Below are 24,671 nucleotides of genomic sequence, written 5' to 3'. Positions count from 1 at the left end.
AGGCAAATTGAATGCACCACATAAGCGATTCTAGATAATTGTCTGAGATATTTGTTGTGATTATGTCGACTTCCGGCTTAGTATTGTAATCACCGGTATATAAACATTAGCACTTTCGATCAAAAACAACGTCGATTTTCCTATTAATTTGTTTCCTTAATTATCTACGATCATCGTCACTACGAATTCCCTACAACAATTTCTAGCGGCAAAAGTGACCAACGAAGTTTGTCAATCTCCAGTTGTAAACAGTCAAGATGTCGACTGCAGCCATAGAAGCGCATTGGAAGCGATAGAGGTGGAGAGGTCGGTCGATACTCGTGAGTGTTTTACGGCCGTGTCTGAATGTGGTCCGACGAGAGGGACCGCCTGACCAACTAACTTGAATGATGTTGCTGGAGTGAGTCAAATCGCAAAATCGATTACACAGACAGATCGAAAAAGCCTGAGAAAGCTGATTTGTACGCTTGTTCCCTGAGATGACTTCTTGGCTCGCTGTGTCGCCCGGATAAGCGCCGAACGATGTCTTCGGACCCGCACAGTTCCTTGGCTGGTCACGACACGTAAGTAGGAGTGGCCAGTTCTTCCGGCTAGACGAGAGCCGGAGTACAAAACCCGACGACGATAACAGAAACTCTACTCTCCACGGTGGAATCGTCTCCACCATTAAGGACCCCGCTATAGATCCGCGCCGGCCGCCAAACTGTTGTAATTTTCCACCCCCCTAATCCGAACGGCTGTTTCTAAGCGAATATTTGTGTAGTATGTGTTTCATGTGTTCTTAAGTGTTTCTTTGTGAAACCAACCTTCGTGGTACGTTCGATATATCGTACATCGTACGCCGATGTCTAACTCCATCTTTCTGTACTGCGACTGTTTACCATTCTCTGGCAAAGGCGAAGAATGGTATTCCTCTGGGTAAATTGTCTGTGGTGTACTTGAGTATTTCTTTTTTGTTTTTCTTGATAGCATTAGTAGGCAAAGAAGAGCTTCATGTGTCGGCAAGGCATATTACTGCGAGGATTATTTTGAAGACTAATAAGCAGTTGATGCTTAAAGTAAAAGAAGACATGGGACAGAACGGCAGGCGTAAAAGTTCGAAGTGACACCCATTACGGTCATTTCGACTAATTTATTGGACATGCTTCTATACATATGAAAAAGGACGACAGTTCTGCTCTCGATTTGAGACTTTGGTTTGTAAAAATTGATCAGATGGAAGGATGTCTGGATGAGCTCAGGTGAACCGCGATCGGTTACAGACTAACCTTCTGGTTATTCATCGACAATTCACGCACAAGTCTAACACTTTTCATCGGAAGCCGAAATTAAGGTCAATCATGATACTGGGCTTATAATGGGTGTTTAGAAACAGACAGGGACGTGCTCGACTGGAAAACCCTCAACACAGATTGTATTGGGCAAAACATACGCATTTAATCATTGTAATACGCACCATTATGCTATAGCAAAACAAGTCGTTTGTGCTAAATAGCAGGGCTGTGATCTGGCGCGAAGAGCGCCTTCAAGTTTGCCCCCCACCAAAGTGAAAGAAGGAGAGAGAGAGAGGAGGAGAGAGAGAAAGTAAATATGCGCGAATCAGTGTCCGACTGACTGCTAGTTGCCCTTATTGAGGGAGCAGCATTGTTTACCAGTGCGTCCATATGATGCCATCAGTTGGTATTCAATGTGTCTGTGGATATCTTCGAGTACGATGAAATGCTATCCGATTAGTTTTTCTCCTGTCAGAGAGTTTCTCGTTGTGTCGATCGATTATTGCAATATGTTCCTTTAAAGGAACATTTTCAAACTCAGCATTGAATTTAAATAACAGCTGAATGATAAGATCGGTTATGTGCGTCACGATCAAGAATTAAACTTGTGCACTATATAGAATTTCATTGTCAAAATCTGGATCCGAAATAGAAATACAGTTTTATATTGTGAATAAACGCTCGCATTCATTGATGTATATGACGGGGCAATAATATTGCCTAAGTAGGAACAAAATCGAGAGTATTTCAATCGTACCTTCCAATAAATAAACAAGAAACGTCACTCAAAATATCTATGTTTCAATTAAAGTTGAAACTGCGTTTGCTCGCATCGTGACAGACGGTCGCTATCAGATAAGGGCTACCGTTAACTTACGCAACAATGTTTGCGCACAGATACATGTAAATGCTATGCTTCTAGATTATTTAGCTAATTTAGCTATGAACTCGGCGTGGAGTTTGAAAATCATTCGATTTTACATACCGCGCTCCTGTCGCGTTCAATGTATGTAGTACTTAATATTTGATACAAATGTGAATGTTCAATAAGGTTGGCATCAATATCCATACGTGAAACGCTGTCCACCCGCAAAGAACAGCAAGCTGGATAGGTAATGAGGTCGCACCTTAAAATGTATGCAATTGGTATATTCCAAGCGGAAAAGACTAAGAGGCATTTTTACACAGAAATCTACGTAATGACTACGAAATCATAGTTATCGGCTATCGGTATTGTTTTACGAGGCACAATTACATGAGTACATTCAAAATTCATATACAACAGATGAAAGTTGGCAAGGTGTGTTAGTAACAAACAAAAGAAAAGTTGGATAGGTCAAGTTTTACTAGCAGTAAAAGTTTATAGGACAACGACGCCTGACATTGCTTCTTTCATTCGAACTTGCATTGACGTGCGTATTATCATCATTTCGTTACTAATTTTTCTTGTCCTTAGCTTGGTCCAACACGAAGGTTTTCCGGAAAAAGTTCCTATAATAACCTTATGTTTACGTAAAGATTTTGTTTTCCAGTGTAGAATGATTATTTTTAATGAATCGAAGCGCACTTTATCAGTTACTAATCAGCTCAATTGCCCAATACTTTCGACAATAGTGTTCGTACGGCTATTTTTATAACTTATTGTGGCGCCATATGAAACTTGATGTTGTAAAGTTCAGCGCATGCATTGTTCTGGAGCGCAAATTTTCGGTCTTCTTCTACTGATATCTCTCTAATGACCGAAACGTGTTTTGCTATGCTTTGTCGAATCAATAGGTTTCTATTTCTCGTATTAAACGATCTACACGGCCTGTGTAAATAAAGTTACCCGGATATTAAACGATCTCTGAGAGAGACCACAAATGCAGTGATAAGACGTCATTTTTCTTAAATTATAAAGAATGCTGAGAAACACTTCTGAAAAAAATCTAACATTGTTCAAACTTTGTCAGTGTTTATTCCATAAACCCCTATCGACACTATCGTACAACTGTAATGAAAGATAACGTGCTCAACTGGTCTTGCTACTCGAGCGATAGCGTTTTGGGGCGGCTCTCTCGAATCTACCCTATCACGATGGGGGTGGTATTGCTGCAATTTCTATTTATACTTCCTAACTGCACTACCGTCTTATTTGTTACTATTTGTTTATATTATTATTTGTTACTACTATTTGTTAATAACACGTTAAGTTAAAAGTCCAAGCGAAGTTTTTATACCATTAGGAATAACAGTGAACAGTGCTATGCGCAAAAGAATGCGGGGCGGAAAAAAAAAGGTTAATTACAGAGGTAAACGCACTGTTCGATAGCTCTAAATAATCCGGTATCTTTAAGCGGCAGACAAGTGACACCGAACAAATAAAATGCTGGTGTCTAGGATGGCTAGACGACATAACTAGCTTAGAAGATTTGGTACAGATAGCAAACGCGTGTCGCTTTGTGTTTGCTTATCGTATTCTGTGAGAAGCATTTCCTTCTGATATGCTTTTTGGTAAAGCGTATGTCTGCACAGGTTTTTACATTCGTGATTGAAGGGCTTATGAAGGCAAGTATAGGCTTTTAGCTTGCTTAGTAGTAATAATAATCTTTTTACGAGTGTATGCGCCATGTTTCTTGCCACTTTGAGGTAATGCCTGATTGTTTCGACATGTTCCTATATATACATACATATCCAGTTATCATTAGAAAGTAACATTTTTATAAAATCATAGAGTAATGTTGACCAAGTAAGCGGAAAATTAGATGTGTCGTATCTATCCCTTACCATGATAAGATGGTAAGTGAGTGAATTATTAAAGCATTTGGGAAGACAAATCGAAGTAAGAGTGAAACATGGAGATCCTGTTTCAGAATCTGAAATCAGCCAGATGGAAAAAGATGATACCGTCATTTCCATCGAAAACACGCTAAGGATAGGCTATGTTTTTTTTTTTATATATATAGTGAATTATTAAGTACAACCATTGACTACGTTAAAGACAATTGTCCATGTTTGTTATTAAGCAGTTATTTTTTAATTTTTGTCTTTTGTCGTACAGGAGCAGTGTCACGGATTCAACGCTCGATTTTTCGCTGAGCTATTCGCTCTATTCTGGCGGGTCGCTGATGCAACCTCCGTCATTGGGACCTCGACAGTCGGACCATGATGTCGTCGTCGGAGTCCACCCTGGTCATCAACGACCACCACACTTACCGCATCACGTGGCGCATCAGGGGCATCAGGGTCCGCCGCCCCAGCATCAGCAAACCCACGCCCCTCATCAGACGCACCTTTCCCACCAAACAACACATCATGCACATGCAGCGCCCCCGCCAGGATTACTTGGCCACCAATTGTCGCATCTTTCCCATCAAGCCACAGGTCACCCCCACCAAAGCACTGCCCACCCCCATCAAGGACCCACTGGTCACTCGCATCAGGGAGGTGGCCATCCCCATCAGGGACCAGGTCACCCCCATCAAGGCTCACCACATCAACATCAAGGATCACAGCATCCACAGCACCAAGGGTCGCCACATCCTCAACATCAGGGCTCATCCCACCCTCACCAAGGTTCACCGCATCAAGGTCACCAAGGGTCTTCAATGACACCACACCAAACACCATCTCACACGCATCCGAGCCAGCAGCACCACCATCAGTCGTCGCAACAGCACCATCATCAAGGATCTACGCGGCATCATCAACAAGCACCCCCTCATCTTCAACACCAGGGTACGCTCCAGGGTCACCACAACCTCCAAGGCCCCCATCATCAACAGCAACAGCACTCCGCACATCAAGGGCATCAGAGCCACCAAAGCCACCCTAGTCAGCATGTGCATCAAGGTCCTGGCCATCCGGGACAGAATTCCTCTGTGCCTCAGACGCACACTCCCGCGCTCGATGAAGCTTGGCGTAATGTTAGCTACGACGAGGCCGTCGAGAGCTCGAAACGCCAATTAAGCCACGCTGTATCGAACGCCTTTACGCGATCACCATTACCAGAAAAGCGACCGAGAACAGACGGGGCGTTCAATGGAGACAGTCTGCTCTTCAAAAGTACACTAGAAGGTAAGCAGTTCTGTTTACTTTATTGTCGGTTAATTCCGTATGAAGATAATATGCATATTAAAAATGTACTAAATACAAATATTCAGGAAGTTGCACACAGTTTGTTTCTATCGCTTGTCCTGGGTAGACGTGTTCAGTTGAAAGAATTTTTTTGGCAAATCAATGAACGCGAAAGTGTATTTCAGAGAAAGTTAATCTTGGAGTCGAACTGTGTATCCCACGGTATTGCAAACAAGATTTGATATCTAAGAGTTTTCTAAAAGTTTTTTGAATTTTTTCCACTTTTTTTTGGACTTTGGATGTCATTGAACCTACATATGCGCCTATAAAATGAAGAATACAATTAAGCTCTATTGAAAGCGCATCTTTTGACTTAATCTCCTATAAGGTTTTCTAATTTTCTGAACATTCGAGCTATTACGATAAGCAAATGTAATAAAAGGACCGCAGCCGCTTCCTTTTACCACAGAAGGCTTTTTTTTTATTGCTTATATATTTAAGATTTATATATCGTACGTTTTTTTCTGTATTTGTGTATATTCAGGTGCGATCAAAATGGAGACAAGTAGTGCGGATCTTCTTAGTGGCATCTCTGAGAGCTTTGATTTCGCGTCTCCTGGCGACGCCCCAGATGACAATTCAAGTCTAGCACAGAGTATATCTCTTATACAGCAGACGTTGGATCAGAGTATTGCACAAGCTGAGTGCCTTGGTTCGTCTAATCCACAACAACAGGCTGAACAGCAGCAACCTCAGCCACAAACAGGCTCTGCGCTCGCGTCTAGTGATCAGGGTAAGGGGGATCATAGGTCTATAAGACTTGAGGATCCTCGTCAAAGAGATCAAACCTCGGGCCCTCAGGCCTCCCATGCGCCGGCACAAACCAGACAACAACAACAAACGATGTTTCCTCGAGGCCCGTTGCTGTCCCCGGCGGGCTCAATTTCGAACTGCACCCAGCAGTCAAGCGCTGTGCTCTCACCTAATACTCCGATCACACCGCCGGCTTCTATACGGACCGCACTGCCAGTACCGCAAGTTCCGCCTCTTCCGAACGGGCCAATGGCCGCGGCTGCAGTCTCAGCCAGCTCACTTTCGTGCGACAGCTTCACGCCCATCGACAGCAACAAACCCGTAACACTGAAAGAATACCGACTGGTATTTACAGAGCAGGTGCGTGGGTTGAGATCTATTATTAAAGTCTTAAATAGTTTTTGCTGAATCTGGCATTGTGCTGTAAGTTTAGAATTGGAAAATCATTTTTTACTCATGTATTTTTCCTTTTGATGATTCATTCATCTGACATCGTGTTCGATATGTAATTTTAACGTTGAGAGAGCAATCGGGTCGGCTTTTTTTTTGTCAAATACAAACAAATACAACGGAATCCATATTTCAACCAATTTCTTGTACCTTATCAGTTTACGAAAAATTCTCTCTAACTCGATCACCGTATTCCTGCTGCGCGTGGCCTTATACAGGTATTTGAAAAAAGCGGGCAGATTATTAGGCGTCAGTTGGTGCAACGTGAGCAGGTACTTGAGAGGACCTTGCAGCTTACTGCCAAACAGATGGAAGCTGTATTGCAGTTTGGCCCCACTACTCTCGGCCCCTACGAAGGACCTGACTCTGGAGAAGTTGCTGACATTTCGAGCATCGACCAATTAAGTTCACCTCGGCCTACACCGGTTGTTGTAGCCCCTGCCACGGTCGGCCCCACTAATAAGGTTGTCGCAATTAAATCGCCCCCAAGGCCCACGATAGCCGGGGCAGACATAACACCAACAACATCGTTGAAAGTTAGCACTTTCCTGACTGACAAGCCCGAGCGGAGATTATCACTTGATTCTCTATCAATGACGCCTGTTGTTGCCGTCAAAAGTGCACCTACAGCAAGCACTGTCTTCGAGAATGGGAAATCGTCGGGGGCGACAGCTCAGCAAGTTCAGCTACCTTTGGTGTTGCCAACAGATGACAAACAGGACAAGAAGCCTTCGTCGACAACGGCAACGACAATCCCTGCCAGGCCACGTAAAGCGATTGAGGAAAAAGAGAAAGAGCCAAAAGCTGACGTCGATAAGGATACTTACAGCGAAAAGCAACGCAAATTAGTAGATGGCAAGGAGCCAGCGAAGGACGATGAGCAGAAGGCCAAAGACGAAGAAACGAAGGACGAAGTGACAGCAGCAGAGAAGAGCGACGATGCGGAGGCCAAAACGGCCCCATCTGCTGCGGCTGGGTAAGTAAAATAGAATGAAATGCAGTTGAGTGGAAAATTGTTCAGTTAGGCCGGATCATGAAAACTGAACAATGTTATCGATCAAACTTTTCTCTATACCGTCACCAACCACTGTTTAAATGAAATATATTCGAAATTGATATTTAGCTAGGTTTTCCATAAGTGCAATCCTGTTTTGTGTTCGATATCGCGTTATCATGTCAAATGTTTAAGGTTAATGTAACGTTATGTAATAAAGTAACTATTCATACAAATTAATGCTTAACAGTCACTATATAAACATGTGTTTCGCATTTTTTTTAAATAAATAGACGCTACAATAATATAAAGAAATACGCTCGTATTATCAACAGGTCGGAGATGGATGAGACGGGGCCCTTAGCACCCGGTTCGATGTGCCTCGCCCAGTGGTCCGACGAGCTTTTCTATATGGCTACTATAGTAAAGGTAAATCCAATACATCTTTTCGTCCGTTTAATATACCGTTGTCGTAGTCAAATAATTGTTGTATATTTGATCACTTCCACAAATTGGGCTGACTTGAAACAATTTAGGGATTATTTTAATCTGATACCTTTCGGAATAGGTGTACAAAAATGGACGATGCGTTGTAAACTTCGCCGATGGGACACACGACACGGTGAAGGCTGTTCAGGTTGTACCGTTAACCGAGTTAGAGGTTGGGCAGGATGTCTATGTCAAAGTGCGGAATAACTTCGAATTCGGTGTCATCAAAGGAAAGTAAGTAACTGTTGCCTTAAATGTTATTACTAATGCGACTTCAAGTTGAATTTGTTTACTCTATCTAGCTTTTTCAAATAGTCACCTGTGATTACACGGAATGACAGTAGTATTTGTAGTTTGTCAAAAAAATAACGCGAATGATCATCTGTGCTTTAAATAAGATATTATATTTATTTAAATAAATCACGCACCCGTTGAAATCAAACCCAGGAATATTTAGGTAGCGAGGTAGGAACTCTTCATCTTGTATGAGATGCAAATCTAAAGGTATTTTGAAGATACTTAATCACAGTTATGATGCATCGGTGAAGAGCTTTCTTCTTCTTGAGCTTACGACTCGATCCAATAAATCTCACTGAGTCATTTTCTCGTTAATACTGACTAGGTTGTAACACGATCTTGTGGTCCTATTTACAGGACGATGGTTAACCAGGCATCGGGTTATATCGCAGAGTTGCATAACAAGAAGACGCTGCGTATCACACGCGACAGAATCGTTCTCACTGTGGAGATGGTTAACACGTACCGCGAACGCCTCAAGAACAAAACGCCTATTACAGAGCCAACTTCACTTGAAAAAGCTGAAAAAGGTCTCAAAGATTTCAAAGTATTGGCAAACAATCGGGCGACCTCGAGGCGTGGTCGTGGCATGTCATCGGGGCTTGACGTCACTAGTTCTGAGGCCGAAACCGACCGCTTAATGTCAAAGACTCGTCGGGTCCGGTACGGTCGTTCGGAGGCGAGCGTATCTGGGATAGCTTCGGTATCGGGGGGCGGCGTTTCGGGCTCTAGTCTCAACCCACCTACACTAGTGTTTGAGGGAATGGGCTTCCTGCTGACTGATACCGAACGGACAGTTAAAGATTTCTACGGTTCTTCCGGAGCGACTTCGGATGATTCGCCGTTCGACTCAGTATCGAGCAGTGATCAAATTGAATTTAACAAGGAACAGCTACAGACGCTGATTGAAGAAAATGGCGGTGTGGTGTTCAAGTCGTTCTCTGAGGCAGAATGCGCCAGTTCGCTAGATACGGGCATACAGGAGCGTTTCTTATTAGCTCGTAGTCACATGAAAACACTCAAATATGTCTTGTGCTTGGCGGCAGGCATCCGGTGTCTTGGATATCAGGTGGTGCACGCCGCACTAAGGGAAGGCAAAATGCCGCATCCTGCCAAGTACCAGCTTCCGGCAGGTCTCTCGGTATTAACAAAGGTATATCAGCAGGGGCTCTTGAGCTATAAGAGAGTTCGACCGCGCCAGCAGTAATAAGTTTCATTGAATTTATTCACTCATAAATACGTGTTCCAAACTAAAAATTCACAGGCTCAGCTTGGTCAATTTTAGCATCATGGGATCAAATTTTTATTCATTAAAATATATAGCAACACTTTCTCAAGAACGACTTTAAAGTTTCGCTTTCGTGTGTAACGTTGAATAGTTACTGAAGAGTTATTCAATTGATGATTGAATCATGCTAGTACATGTGATTTGACGTCTCTTCATTTTATTATCTTTTTGTTACTATTGCTGTTGTCGTTGTCGTCATTACTATCGTGCAGCTGCCCGTGGAACAGCCGAGTATTCACTCGCCAATTTTCGCCGAGATGACAATTGCCGTAGTATCTGAACAAAATCAATTTGTAAACACGTGGTCGCAGGTGATTGTTGCGGCGGGGGGCCGAATCGTGTCCAAACTGCCACAGAGGCAAAGTCCACGTAAGTTATATTTGGCCTCTTCATACGATTGACGGGTCTTAAGTTGATTAAATGGAGTTTATTAGCTCGTTGGTGTAGTTCAGGTAATATTTATAATGGTTGCGACTAATGACTGATAGATTTCGCACACTGCGTTTCGTTATATTACGAAGTATCTGTTTAGCAATAGATATCTTGTGTACGCATAGATTAACCTAGTTATTACAATTATATGTTTTCCTCATACTTAATTTAAATATTGCTGTTCGCACTGAGCGACTATTTTTCTCTGCTTGACGGATGATCCAGTCATCGAGGCGTGTGTCTGTTTAAGCTTTTTTAGGCCACTTGATTTTTGGGCTTTATTTGTTTAATACAAAGTGAAACCGTTCCCACGTTAACCCACCATTTAACTCAAGTATATGTGTTCGTTCGACCATTAGGCCCGCATATAAATGTATGTCTGTTCCTATGACTTCGATTCCAGAGAAATCCGGAGCAGCTAACAGGGAGTCGACTGCAGGCGGTCCCGATGGGCCCATTCGTTTCATGGTGACACAAGCTGACTGTTCGAGTCTAAGTCTTCGATCCGCTCGATCGCTTCGGGTGTCTCCTGTGTCCTCAGAGTGGGTTGTTCAGTCAATCATTCATGCCAAAGTCCTAGAAGCTGATGCCCATCCATCGTTCGCACATGACTTCAAAAAAGACAATTAATCATTGCTTGGCGTTCTTGTTTCGTCCTGCTAATCCAACACACAGACAGGAACAACGAAAAAGGTTTAATCTATTTCGTCGTTATTTTTGCGGTGCTGGACACGGATATGGGACAACTTAGGACTTCGATCTGGCTTCAGTTCAATGCCAGATACGTGTAAACTAAAAAGCAGCTGCAATGAGCTAAGTAAAATGACAAACAAGTAGAAATACAATAGGTATGAACCATGGTGATGATGCTAAGGAAAAGGATAATGCGGATTATAGGATGCTGTTATAGTTCCGCTGTGCAGTCATCGTGCTTAAACGTAATGAAGTTAAAGTATTGATGAAAGCCGCTTAAAAAGAAACCCCCATAGTAAGCCGAGTTGGATAATGATGATGACAATGATTATGATGATTTCGGTTTAATGAGTTTGCATAAAGAAGAATTATAAGATAGACGAGAAGCAACGGTAAATTTAGTCAAGCGTGAGCACGCAGACAGATACTCCCACCTTATCCACTCTGCCCCCTTCCGCGCCCCCCACACAAACACACAAACAGACGCACACAGCTATGACTACGACACATAAAGGAGGTTACTGTTTTCATGCTATGTTTAATTATTACGCTATGGACCACTAATCTAATGAACGCCGTTATAAGGTCCTTACGAAAATGATAATAATAGCCTGAGTGGAGATATCGCCTGCCCTTCTAGAGAATTGATCTAAGCAATTTTCTCATTGTGGAGACTGTTTATCATTAAATCGATCCTTTACTTTTAGAGGAAAAAATGTTCCAGCCAAATAGTAGTAAGCTAGTATGTACGGCTACCATTTGATTTTCGTTCGTACATATGATAAACTTGTCACCCTTGACATTAGTTAGATCTCTGTCCACTTTAGCCAGTTGTGCCTCAAAGCAAATCGGTGTAAAATAGTGTGACACAAACGTTTCCTTTGGCTAAAAATAACTGTGGTAATAACTGACCTTCCGTCTTCCTTGTATTATAGCGCTTATGCGCTTTCTGACAAGCATTGTTATTGGTTTTGTAGACAAAAAAATATTTTGTTTCACGCAAAGCAGCGTACTTCTGGTGAAATCTCATTGAGTGACTGAATAAATGGCTGCACGTATAGAATGCACGATTCAGGCATGAACAGTCGTCATAACCACAAGTCGTGGTAGCAAGTGACGCAAATAGATCAACTACTGAAGTGGAATAATATAATTTGTGTTATCAACTATCGACCATCTGTGTAATTATAATGCATAAATCAGATGGATGCCATGGTATGCCATATTTAAATTTGCTTGGACAAACGGAGAAAAACGGAAATATTGTTCCGCAGTGAACGAATTCGTCTTCTGTTTAAGTTTACACTGCAACAAATAGAGTGAGTGAGAGGGGGGGATCTAGACGATAAATAGATAACGGTATTATGGTTGAACCGTTTAGCGGTAGGACGAATGCAGAGGGCAGCAGCAAATAATACGATTGTCCTCACCAGTCTATGCAGTAGACAGAGAGAAAAGGTTGCCCCGGACAGATCTAAGATTGCCTGGGGCCAGGAGTCGATAAAATATAAATATTGGTCAAGTAGGCCAACAACCTTGTTTATATATGGCAAAAGTGTACATGGGTATATGCCTATGTTGAAGTATGAAGAGCTATATACTGATGCAATTGAATATAGAGTCGCTGTCTTGTGGGAAAAGCTATCTATAAATCGCATCAGTTTAGTAATGGCACGTTATTGGAGTCTGATCATGCCGTACAATGCGTGTTAGATATGTTCGACTTTCTTCTGTCCGCCTATACTTCATTTGCTTCAATTCGAATTTCTATAAAACAAGTAAATGCTTGAGCATACGAGAGTTAGATAGGTTATGACTCCTGTGAATATTGTATCAGTACTACAGCATAGTACTATGTATGTACTATGGAAGTGTTTCCGTGCAAAAAAGCTAAGTCCATCCAAATATGTACTTTTTGACTTGAGCTTCTTTCCGCAAAAGGACCTGACATAAAATCAGCAAATTGTATATGGTACAAACACATTTATTTGCAACAGACTAATTTGCCAGCTTGTGTTAGCAGAAACTGACATCACCAAAGCCTAACTACAAACAAGAGAGAGAAAGTCAGCAATGCAAGCAGTAACAATTGTAACTTTCGCCGTCGAACAATCTCATTTCGATATAAAGCTACTATCCGCGATTTAATTAAAACGATAGACTTGTATTTTGAAGTATCTAGATAGAAGAAAACCTATTTATCTTAATCGTCCATGGTATATATCTGTCCGAAATCTATTATAATTAATCTGTTCTACCGGTTACATGTTGGCGACATCAGACACACGTATGAACATAGCGTAGAGTCGCTCGATTAAGGAAACTTGGTGCTTATACCCTTCATTCAGTTGTTTTTGGTGGCTTTTGTAATGCACATCGACCACGTTGTTATTTCAGGTCTTCTCTGGTTTATCGTACCTAATCGGTGTGTTTATAGCTGATATATTTCCGGTTCTTATAGTACACTAAATGACGTAGCTTTAAAGCTTCTGCCATAGATTTGGATCTGGTTCGTCTAGAACACTATTAGGGGAAACGAGTAGCGTAATTGCAGTTCTTTATTGCTAGAACAAATAAACATAGACAAAATTCTTCTTAGTCGCACAAAAATTTGCCTTAATGTTATCAAACAATGGCGGTGCAACGAATAACAACTCTGTGAAGATGCCATGCTTGTACACATTCGTAAATAAGCTAAACTTAGTAGTTTTATAATCCTAGGTTCGTATAGAGAAACATGTAGTGTATGTCATTGGGGAATCCACTTGAAGTGACAGCAATCTGTTAATCGCGAAGATTAAAACAACACCCACATGATGGTGAAAAGCATTTGTCTGAAATGTGAATCGACCATCAAAGCTGAGCCAATTCGCTGAGTCACATAGATCAGCTTATATTCTTCTAAACCTAGCCTTCCTCCTCTTCGACCGCGTACGAAGTGTTTGCTCTTCTTTAGCCCAAAACAGAAAAGTCCTTATATTTTTACGAGTAGCGTCTGAGATGCATATGTCATCCAACAGAATGGTTTTCTCGTAGTAGAGTTAGTAGAACGCAGATTTATTACAAAACGACAATGACGACAACCGAGCAAAGCAGTCGTCTTAAATTGCCGCTATACACTGGTAGGCAACCTGCTAGCATCTGTCAGTATGCGCCAACCTGTAAAACTTTTCAGTGCTTTGATGCTGTGTACATATATGTATGCATATATGTGTATATATATATACATATATGTGTATATATATACATATATATGTGTGTATATATACACACATATATATATATATATATGTATATATCTATATCTGGCTACAGCAGGCAACAACGACGGTGATGATAATGATACAGTGGAGCAGAAAAAGTATTACTCGCTTGCTGATCGTGGAAATAAGAGAGAATACAAATATATACTATATAGTGCCGAAAGGACATTGAAATCGGATGAAATAAACTATCGATCGATCGAGAACAACCATATCGTGTCGAGAGTTAGTGCTGCTAGTCGGACGGTTGGACATACATTATGATACTATTGATAATATAGGTTATTAATACTACTATCATAGTAGATGATATTTAGAAAGAAAAGACAAAAAGTGTGCGAAGGGAAAATAGCATATTAACAATGATGATAATGAATGGGGTCGAACTGTATCGTGGTTAGGCTGGGCAAAAGGCGACAACGGTCAAATGTAAAATGGCCTCTCATTGATTGCACGAAATTAAACCAGAAACGTGTATATATGACTGTACAGAATTATTGACGAGGAGATTGATAATAATAATATGTCGAATTTCATTAATGATCGATGGCACAGCAAAAAAATGACAAAGATTAACAAAATAGAAAACAGCAAAACTGTAACGACGGTGATTATTAGAGACCCTAATAAATAATGCACAATTTTATTCGCCGCGCGTGAAAAGTTGTATTCATTTGAATGCAGTTTGGTAAATGAGTGCGTTTCATTAGACGAGCTTGTGTCTATCTAATAATGTTATCAAATTCATGATCTAATGAAAATTTTGGAATAAAATTATCATCTTAAATATTTTTAGAAAATTCTATAACTTGTCGGTATCGTCGAAGACACTCAATTCACTATGAACTAGCAACAAACTCGCCAAATTTGCAATACTAGTAACGGTAAATAATAATAAAAAAAAAAAAAAAAGAAAAAACTATTTATCATAGGTAGGACAACTTTAAGTAGGTACAACCGGCAAGCTCTTTCATACGTATCTCCCTGGGCCTTCTATCAGGTATAAGGGAAGATACCCAATACAGCCATAGTAAACATTCCACAGCGAATACTATTTAATATATAGATCTAAGATTGCAAAAATAAAACACAACCAATCCAGAGAACGGCAGCTTTAGAGAAAAAAATTTGTTCGATTGAATTAAAATGGCCGGCAGAGTAAAGCTTCGAGCTTCTCCTTTGTAGGAAAAATTAATATAGTAATAATAAAAGTTGATATTATTACCTTACAGCCGATAATAGTTAGAACAAGTTTGACGCTATCAACAGATGGGTAGCCATTTCGTCAAAAACTTCCCACGAAAGAGCTGACTTTTCAATATCCCTATAGAAGTTGTCTTGTATGAGAAATTCATCTGATAAATTGCCTGATTCAACACGTAAGCCTCGATACGGTTTATTGCCTGGTATACTTTTCCACTCTGCCCTAAATAGTTTCGAATGCTGCCGAAATAAATGATAACACTATGAGCATTCTCTAAAACAGAAGAAGTCTTGTTTATTGATGAGACTTTTCTTTATTCATTCCTCAATCTAGTCGCACCCATTTTTCACATTGTTTCCATACAGTTGTGCTTCGCTGTTCTACTATGCCTAACGTTCTATTTACATTCTCATACTTCACCTGTTACTGGACATCTTTGTTTTATGTAAATAGTCCTGTACAGTTACGCTGTGGATTATTCAGTTATGTCTAACAGTTAATGTTGAAGGCTATTGGGTAGCTTGGACTAATTAATTTTTGCGAAAGACTAATTACATGAATTAACAGTGATGTCGAACGATGATGTCTTAGAACGTCAGGCACAGTTAAGGGCCGTTAATGTTGGCGCTGTTGTTTGCTGCTGTGGTTGATGTTGCTGTGGCCGTAACAGGAATAGTAGTATGTGTCAGTTTTATTCTTTCTTCGTTTTTTTTTTCTTAAATTATCATCATTCTTATTACTGTTCCTAAAATCATCCGAACTTCGATATCCATCAGTTCTATTTCACATAGATACCGGCTTATGACTGCTCTATTCCACTGCTAAATGGCAATGTATTTCTTGTTTCTTTCACTCATGCAAAGAGAAGTTTAGGTCGAAACCTCGGCAGCGAGCTTCTCAGCCTTCTCACGGACCTCTTCGATGGGACCCACCATGTAGAATGCGACCTCGGGCAAGTGGTCAAGTTCACCCTTGAGAATCATATTGAAGCCAGAGATGGTCTCGTTGATAGGAACAAATTTTCCAGCCTGACCAGTAAAGACTTCAGCCACCTGTAAAAAAACAAATGTGCGGAAACAATTATTTGAAGTAGCCTGTAAGTATATTCTTTTCGCTGTGTTTCATAGAAACTGATAGCAACAACTGCATTTAAGCCACGTCTTTTCATGATATCGATATAACAGTGAAGAGTTCTAAACCAAATATGAGCGTGTTATCATCACGAGAAGAGAAAATTGTACCTGGAAAGGCTGGCTAAGGAACCTCTGGATTTTTCTAGCGCGAGCGACGGTGAGTTTATCCTCCTCAGATAATTCGTCCATACCCAAAATGGCAATGATATCTTGGAGCGACTTGTAGTTCTGCAGGATCTTCTGGACGCCACGAGCAATGTCGTAGTGCTCTTGTCCAACGACATTGGGGTCCATAATACGCGAGGTGGAATCAAGGGGGTCAACAGCGGGGTAGATACCCAGTTCAGCAATACCACGGGATAGCACGGTGGTAGCGTCCAAGTGAGCGAAGGTCGTAGCCGGAGCCGGATCAGTCAGATCGTCAGCAGGCACGTAAATAGCCTGTACGGAGGTGATGGAACCCTTCTTTGTGGTGGTAATACGCTCCTGCATAGAACCCATGTCAGTGGCCAAGGTAGGCTGGTATCCCACAGCGGACGGGATACGACCGAGCAGAGCAGACACTTCAGAACCGGCTTGGGTGAAACGGAAAATGTTGTCGATGAAAAGCAGCACATCCTGGCCCTCCTGATCACGGAAGTACTCAGCGACTGTTAAACCTGTCAGAGCGACACGGGCACGAGCGCCAGGGGGCTCATTCATCTGACCGTACACCAACGATACTTTCGAAGACTTGTCCTTGAGCGAGATAACACCGCCCTCAATCATCTCGTGGTATAGATCATTACCTTCACGAGTACGTTCGCCGACACCGGCGAACACCGAATAACCTCCGTGGGCCTTGGCGACATTGTTAATCAGCTCCATAATAAGTACAGTTTTGCCGACACCGGCACCTCCAAAGAGACCAATTTTACCACCTTTCGAGTATGGGGCGAGTAAGTCGACGACCTTAATGCCGGTTACCAGAATTTCCTGCTCGACGGACATCTCCACGAATTCAGGAGCCTCGGCGTGGATACCAGCAAATTTGTCAGTATTAATCGGGCCCCTTTCATCAATGGGCTCACCGATGACGTTCATAATACGGCCAAGGGTTTCAGGGCCGACGGGAATCTTAATGGGGGATTGAGTGTCAACAACCTTGTGTCCACGCACCAGGCCCTCGGTACCATCCATAGCAATAGTTCGGACGGTGTTTTCTCCTAAATGTTGGGCCACTTCGAGAACGAGACGGGGCTTGCGGCCCTCCACTTCGAGAGCGTTCAGGATAGGCGGCAGGTTGTCGTCGAACTGCACGTCGACGACGGCACCGATGACGGCCACAATACGTCCATTAGTGCCAGCCTTAGCCTGGGCTTGAGCGGCAACGCCCCTCTTGTCTGCGGCATCAAACGAACACCAACACATAACTTACTTAATAATGCCAAACAATTCACATTTTACAATTGAAACAGACAATTGCTGCCACAGTGTCATTTCACGAACAAATTCAGTGTTCTTTATTGTGCTTGCAAAAATGTCTCTGTAGAGGACAGCTAGGTTACAAATGCTTTGTGTAAGCTGCAATTCATGGGCAACGTTTCTAAACTAGTGGATTCTACTCTTTCTTGTTTTATTGCTAAAAGTATGGCACAATCCAGCAGACTAATACAGGTGTTCGGCCTTACAAGTTGGCAAATTGGATCTATATATATAAAGTCTCGATTATAGATAGAAATTAACATATTTGCTATGTGATTATTCGACGATTACGAAAGAGACGACAAACGAAATTTTAGACATATATGAATGTGTCCTTCAGATACAAAGGTCTCCTTCAGATATGCATGATTGACCCCTATTAGGCCAGGCTTATCCAGCATCAAAAAGTATCTACTTCTTAAGTAATGGACGCTTTTTGCAAGTGACCTTCATTATACACACAAAGCAACTGAAAAGAACCCAACTAATCATATAAGTGCTACAATATAACAGTACGTAGTGCGATCATGTACAATACGTACAATATTAGTATCTGCTATCAATTGCTTCTGCTACAAAGTCGTATCGGTTCGAGACAAAAATAAATAAGCATATGAAGTTAGTGTTCTGCTGTACACGCTATATACTTTGTGAGGTAACCTACGACCCTTTGCTGGTGGCCAATGAACACAAATATGGTACCCACCAAACGAGCTAATCGAGACTATTAGATGTGGAAAAATCAATTAGAACGCTCAGACTAAGCTATATCGGTACGAAACCTCGATCTCATAACATTGCATTTTGAGGTAAGAGGGTCCATTCCGGTCGGCCACAGGAACGTACTGCCTTTATTCAGCAAAAGTTCATGATAGACCTCTAGGTCGAGGAGTGTAAGGGGTCAGCACGCTTCGGCGAAGCGATAACCGAAACTAAAAAATGCTACTTTACTTTCTATTGTACAAGGTACTTTAACATCACTGGCAGATGACCTAACTTGACATAGAACGTGACAAACTTTGCTACGGCAGGGGGGTCATACAAGGACGAGCTGTTTGCCTGTCTTTGTTCGCGACTCCAACGGCAAGTCTCGATTACCTCGGTGGTCCTAAATAGCGCGAAACCTTATCGAGTACGCAACATTCACACGATTTTCGAGCAATTGACGGATCATCTTTTCTCCAATTTAGTAGACGAAACACTGATGGCCGTGTCATAGCCGGAACATGGTTGGCGTTCCGCAATATCAACTTGGCCATAGGCGAAGACAAAAAAAGCATAGCTAGCAGAGGGGGACTACGGCACACCGGGCGCGAGCTGCCAACTCACGGAAACGTAGCTTAACTTCGGCTCGAACTCACCGGCGGCGTAGAGAATTGGCAAACATCGTCCTGATACACCGGCTTGTGCCTTTGCAAGGTTGACCGGTGCCGGTTTCGATGCTTTTAGAACCGACGAACACGCACGCTGCACGGCCCTCAACATCCTTGCAACTGTTGTATTAGCACAAAGGTCGCTGAAAAACCATGAGCGAATGCCTACAGACCCTGGCGCTCTTATAATAATGCTGATGAGACGGGGCTGATCTTTCGCTGTGGGTGCTTCCGTGGTCGCTTGAATTGTCGGCGCTACGAGGAGCGCGCCTTCTTTCAAAATACGGAGGAGTCGAAATGGCTAAAGGCTATGAATAGCGCTGTTAGGTGCGTCATAGACTGGGCTTTAATTACATATTCATGAATGACGATTGTGGGTTTTGTAGTAGATTGGCTTGCGATCATATTCTAATACCTTTATCTTTACAGCTCGCCTTGACTTTGACTGATGCATCAATCTTGCTGACATGGCAAAGTTGGGCTTAAAGGCGCCAGAATGTAAATCTTCTATCTTGCCTAAGCTTAGGCTTAATCATATAAAATGTGTAACTTTTGACTTTAATGGGTAACTTTTTTGGTTAAGATGTTTGAAATTATCTAAGCAGCAAATGCTGCTAACTTACAAGCCTAGTAAGCTAATTAATGCTAGCGTAACGTAGACAAGTTACAGCGTATGAAAGTCTACGGTAAATCCACGCTGTTAAAATAATAAAAACAATATGATATTTGTTCATTAACCGTCTCATAGAAACCAAACGAACAATTTAAGGCACTGTTGTCAATCACACATTTCATACGCCCTGAAAGAGGAGTCTATTTATTATTATCATATTTATATTTAGCTGGATAATTATTGAGGCATAATTTCCAAACTTCACATGTACTTATCGATCGATAAAGAAGGTTAGTTTCGAAATGGAAATATGGGCCGGCCTTTCGACTTGTCTCATCATTGTCATAGATCGATAGTTTTTGTTGTGCCTATTTCTTTCTTGTACTTCCAAAGCTCTAGTTACGTTCATATAACGAGCAAATTACAGGCAATTGGTTGGTGATTATATTCAATTGAATGAAATCCCCCTTTGACCTACAAATGTAACCAACTATTGTTCCGTAACTGTTTTGTAGACCGAGTGACACGTGCCGTTCTATACAGTGTAACACCTTAGACCGATACTTCAGAATGCCGTTGTATAATTACGCATATCTTTAAACGCCGGCCTGCATTCTATCGATGGAAGACAAACGTGTGTTGTGGTGACCTGTAGCTATTTTATGTTAATTCAAAACCGATGTCTCCCTTCGATGACTCAACTCATTAATCGTTCCATACTAAAGCAGTAGACAGGTTTCAAAAACGTAATCCTTTTTCATGCATAATTTCCCCAAAAAAATCCCAAAAAAAAAAGTTTTCACGAGGAATTCATTTCTTCGAAGGTGACCTTTCAACGTACTAAGTGGCATGCAGCAGAGATGCTAAAAGCGAGTCGTCTATTGATTTGGATTTTCAGTTCCGTTGAGACTTCTCGCTACATCGATCGGGTAGTCGACGAAGTTTTCGACGACGGGTTTTTTCGAAGTTCTTCAAAAGGCAATTATTCCTCGGGCAGTTAATTATGGCTACTGCGACAAATACAACTTTTCCCAACAACTGACCAATACAAACGCAGCGTGAATTCCTGGTCCTGTAGCAAAACTTCAATGACTTCCAAGATCGCAATATGTTGACACACAAGAGAGCAAATCAAATATTCGAAAGTCAATTTAAAAACATTCCTAGTTAGCTAATCTCTATGACGCACTACACTATTATTTGTAAGAAATCCACCCGAGGACGAAATCTGTTGGAAAGAAACTGATATCTTGTCACCTCCTTGGATATTACCGGTGTCTGTCACTTTACGTAGGAATATAAAGGATGCGTAAAGACCTATCATAGAACAGGTGTTGATAAATTCACCATTTCTTGTAAACCGTCTGGGATTGTTTTGTTGTTACTAGGGGCTTTTTTTTCCTTACCTTCGTGAGCTAGCTCAGCACTAACTGTAACGAGGTTCCAGGTACGGCTTCTCAGCAATGTCAGGTAGACGGGTCAAGGCAGCTTGCGAAGGACCACCTGAGTGACTATCGAAAAGGATTATTCAAAACAGCTCTGGTGGTTCCACGATGCTCTCGATAAAAAGTGTTTTTTACAATGTACCAACGGGAACGAGTTGGTGTCGAAGCGTTTTCAGGTGTTGTGAAGGGTGTGTAAGTCTTTCCTCTTTTTTTTTTGTAAATTATTCCCGATTGAGTCAATTTTATCGTAGTGATAGGCAAGCTTTTCTTCTGCGATTTCGAATAATTTGTGCAATTTCAGCTTCTTGAAGAAGCGCATTTGGCGTTTTGCACATTTTAGTTTCAAGTAATAAATCTGATTGATTATTCGTCATGTTGCTTTTCTAACTGTGCCTGTTCGCTCTCACTGACAAGCTACCAAGCTTTTAAGTGGGTAATTTTTGTCTGGAACTCATTAAAATATTGTTGTTAATTTTGCAACGCATTCGATAACACCATTGATTTCAGTTTGGCTTTTGTTAGCATCTTGATCATTACTACTTGATCATCTTCAGACTTCTGCGACATTCGCGTGACGCGCGATTATAATAATTTCTGTGACATCCTTTAAGTGCATCACCACATTAGGCTTTTTGAGTTGCGTAAGGCACAGAGGCCCACTTTTTCTCATCAGAACCCAGATTTGCGACAAACTTCTGCACGTCATCAAGTGGGATCGTTGGCGCATCGTCGCTACCCATAGTCACCTACCGTCGGTTAGTTCACAGATATAACGTAATGACACCGGAAATACCCAAACAATGGAGGCGTCAGTTAAGTGAAACTGGGTTCATTTAGTAGACAAACAACGTTGAATTTGCGAGTGACATTATCGTTCGTGATAGTTGATGGTGATACTGGCATCATGCTATTAAATATGTTCTATCAAGTCCACATATGGTAATTTTATGAACTGTCTGGTATTACATGATATGAGATGGCTTATCCAGATTCAAATTTCACCTGTAATTTAAGGCAATGCTTGACGGGTGTATATCAAATAGATGTATATGCACCTCTCTGCCTTGTACCGCAAGTTGTAGCAACGATACCTACCTCAGCATTACCAGACCTTGCATGCATTGAGGTGTTTTTATTTGAACTACGTGATCCTGATTTTTTAAAAGCGGTCATCGCTCATGTAAGTCATCCACAGGTCATTCTACCGAGAACTTGTAGCCACGCCTGTAGAATGTGGCACTTGATTAAATTTTGTTTATCTCAACCTACGAAGAAACAATTCATGTGAGTGGATAAAGCAGTTAGCAACTTAGAAGTGTTATGTTGGTCAGTGTCAGGTGCAGACCTGGTAGAATATTTACTACGATAACTAATAAGAGCAAATTTTTTTGCAGGTAAAATATCCATCCACAACCAGAGCCAGCATTTTGCAATACTCGAAAGACGTCTAACGTCAGTGCAGTGAAATGTAATAGCGTGCGGTTTCACAGAAACGTTCTGCTACAAAATGTCTCTTGCAGAGGCTAGAACTTGTTCGGTTATTGGTTCAGAATGATATAGATTAGTAAACTCAAGTTCAATACCGTGGCTGCACACGGGAGTCGGCACTGGTATCTGCGCCACCTGATACTCGGATAATTTAATTTCCTAAACTATATACCGTAAAAAGAGAGAGTTTCGAAAACATAGTGCACAAATAAATGCGTAACTTGAATATATTTTACAATGGCGAATACATATGAATTACTTGTTAAATAATCAATTGTAAGCGCCAACAAGAAAATACAGAAAGAGCTCTTTAAAGCCACAGCCTAAGCGCCGGCAAACGGGAGGAAATTGTCCCTTCATTCTGGCATGCTTTACATAAAGTAACATGACCCACCAAGAATGGATCAATTTAGCGTTCTACAGGGCAGGCGTATTTACATGATCGCAGACACCCTGAACACAAACATTATAAAAATTCACCACTCATTACACAAAATGAAAAGCAAAATTCTTCATAATCTGAGCGCATTCGGAGAAAATTTTCTATAAAGCATCATTTTTTCCTTCCAAAACGTGGATAACTCCCGAAAAAATCCTCGCGGTAATCTAGCATTTGGCGATCTTTCGCAAGTTTTGAAGACAAATTAGTTTTACTGGTGCAGAAAATAATTTTGCTTATTATGAGAAAATACACTAGATAACTCGTTTTATTTTCCAGTTTGTATATATCATTCCGTCTAGCTCAGGACAAAAATGGGCTACTCGGCGCGCAATCGCGTATGATATTTACTTATTCTGTGTGTGGTTAGTAAGCACACTCGTGTATCTTGAAATAAGGCAACTCCCTCAACTAATATGCGTTACCCTTAAAAGAGCAGGTTTTTCTGTGACCGTTTAAGTGACTCCCGCTTTCAAATGCCCATGCAAATCTTCAGTCGTGGGTCAATATAGGTAAAAAAAATCACTGAAAAATAGAGCTCGTCACATAAGCCACGAAAACATCCTCCATATCAGCGCATAGACCGCCACAAGGACAAAAGCGTGAATGAAGTATACGTCGAAAATCACACGCCGATTTCGTAGACAGAGTCCGACAATAGGCACGACCATTTGAGTAGGAGCAGAATCACGTGTGTGATTTATCGTCAAGATAGATTTAGTACCAGCTTCGTTACTTTCAGTTTGCGTGGCGAAGTCGTGGTGGTTTCGAGCGTGTCGAGTGCAAACTTTGGGACTTTCTTGCGAAAGTGGCGTTTCATATATCGTCTCTCCCAGTGAAGATCCCGTCTGACTGTAAGCGGTACGCATGCTGTCCTCGATAAGATCCTCTTCGCAAGAGTCTGTCAAATCTATCCAACTGTTTGCTATTGTGCTCTCTGGATACGTGGCCATGTTTGCGGTCAACTCTACCAAGTGATTATTATTGTCTGGCACCTCGATGAGAGAAAATTTGCCAATGTTTTAAGTTTAGCATTTTTTCATTGATAAATGGTGGCGCTGGGAGCTGCGGTAGCATTTTAAATAAAAATATAGCCTCTTTATTATAGCAGTGAGATAAGAATGAGTATTAGCAGAACGATCGACAGCTATGTGTCGACATATGCAGTAAGACACGTTATGTGTTTGAAGCAGAAATCTCGAATATCTTTACCGGCAGTAATTTTTATAGAAATATATAAATTCTATGCCAGTCTAATGGATCGAGCCACAATCAAGTGGTTTATCAGCGTAATGAACATGAGGTATCCAATGCTAGTTTACAATCATTAGTAATTTGGATCCGCAAAAAGGGCTAGTGAAAGCATTTTCAAATCGCATAATTACCTCCAGCTTTCCTTCTCTTGAGAGAAAGCTAGTTTTATCCCTTTAATTTTTCTGATCTTTTCTCAAATTCTGTAGCTT

At 41.4% G+C, this 24,671-nt stretch overlaps 2 protein-coding genes across 3 annotated transcripts; one reads left to right on the top strand and one right to left on the bottom strand.

Annotated features, from left to right (window-relative positions):
* Positions 1-91: 91 nt before the first annotated feature.
* LOC111252949 (uncharacterized) lies at positions 92-16,022 on the top strand. 2 transcript variants are annotated; one of them, XM_022811638.2, is made up of 9 exons: positions 92-563; positions 4,315-5,330; positions 5,875-6,503; positions 6,812-7,569; positions 7,923-8,016; positions 8,156-8,310; positions 8,731-9,526; positions 9,874-10,030; positions 10,497-16,022. In XM_022811638.2, the coding sequence occupies exons 1-9, from the start codon at positions 523-525 to the stop codon at positions 10,721-10,723; spliced, it is 3,873 nt and encodes a 1,290-aa protein (XP_022667373.1). In that variant the 5' UTR covers positions 92-522; the 3' UTR covers positions 10,724-16,022. The 2 variants fall into 2 exon arrangements, with proteins under 2 accessions (XP_022667373.1, XP_086848271.1); XM_086992145.1 differs by having other exon boundaries at positions 92-3,821.
* On the bottom strand, positions 15,523-19,406 carry ATPsynbeta (ATP synthase, beta subunit). Its single transcript, XM_022812185.2, has 3 exons — positions 19,212-19,406; positions 16,495-17,768; positions 15,523-16,305 (listed from the first exon to the last, which is right to left on the bottom strand). The coding sequence occupies exons 1-3, from the start codon at positions 19,333-19,335 to the stop codon at positions 16,123-16,125; spliced, it is 1,581 nt and encodes a 526-aa protein (XP_022667920.1). The 5' UTR covers positions 19,336-19,406; the 3' UTR covers positions 15,523-16,122.
* Between the last annotated feature and the right edge of the window lie 5,265 nt (positions 19,407-24,671).

Source organism: Varroa destructor, unplaced genomic scaffold (assembly GCF_002443255.2).
Source record: "Varroa destructor unplaced genomic scaffold, Vdes_3.0 BEIS01000006.1, whole genome shotgun sequence".
Taxonomy (NCBI): Eukaryota; Metazoa; Arthropoda; class Arachnida; order Mesostigmata; family Varroidae; genus Varroa; species Varroa destructor.
Note: the sequence above shows the minus strand (reverse complement) of the source record. Positions and strands in the feature narration are given on the sequence as shown.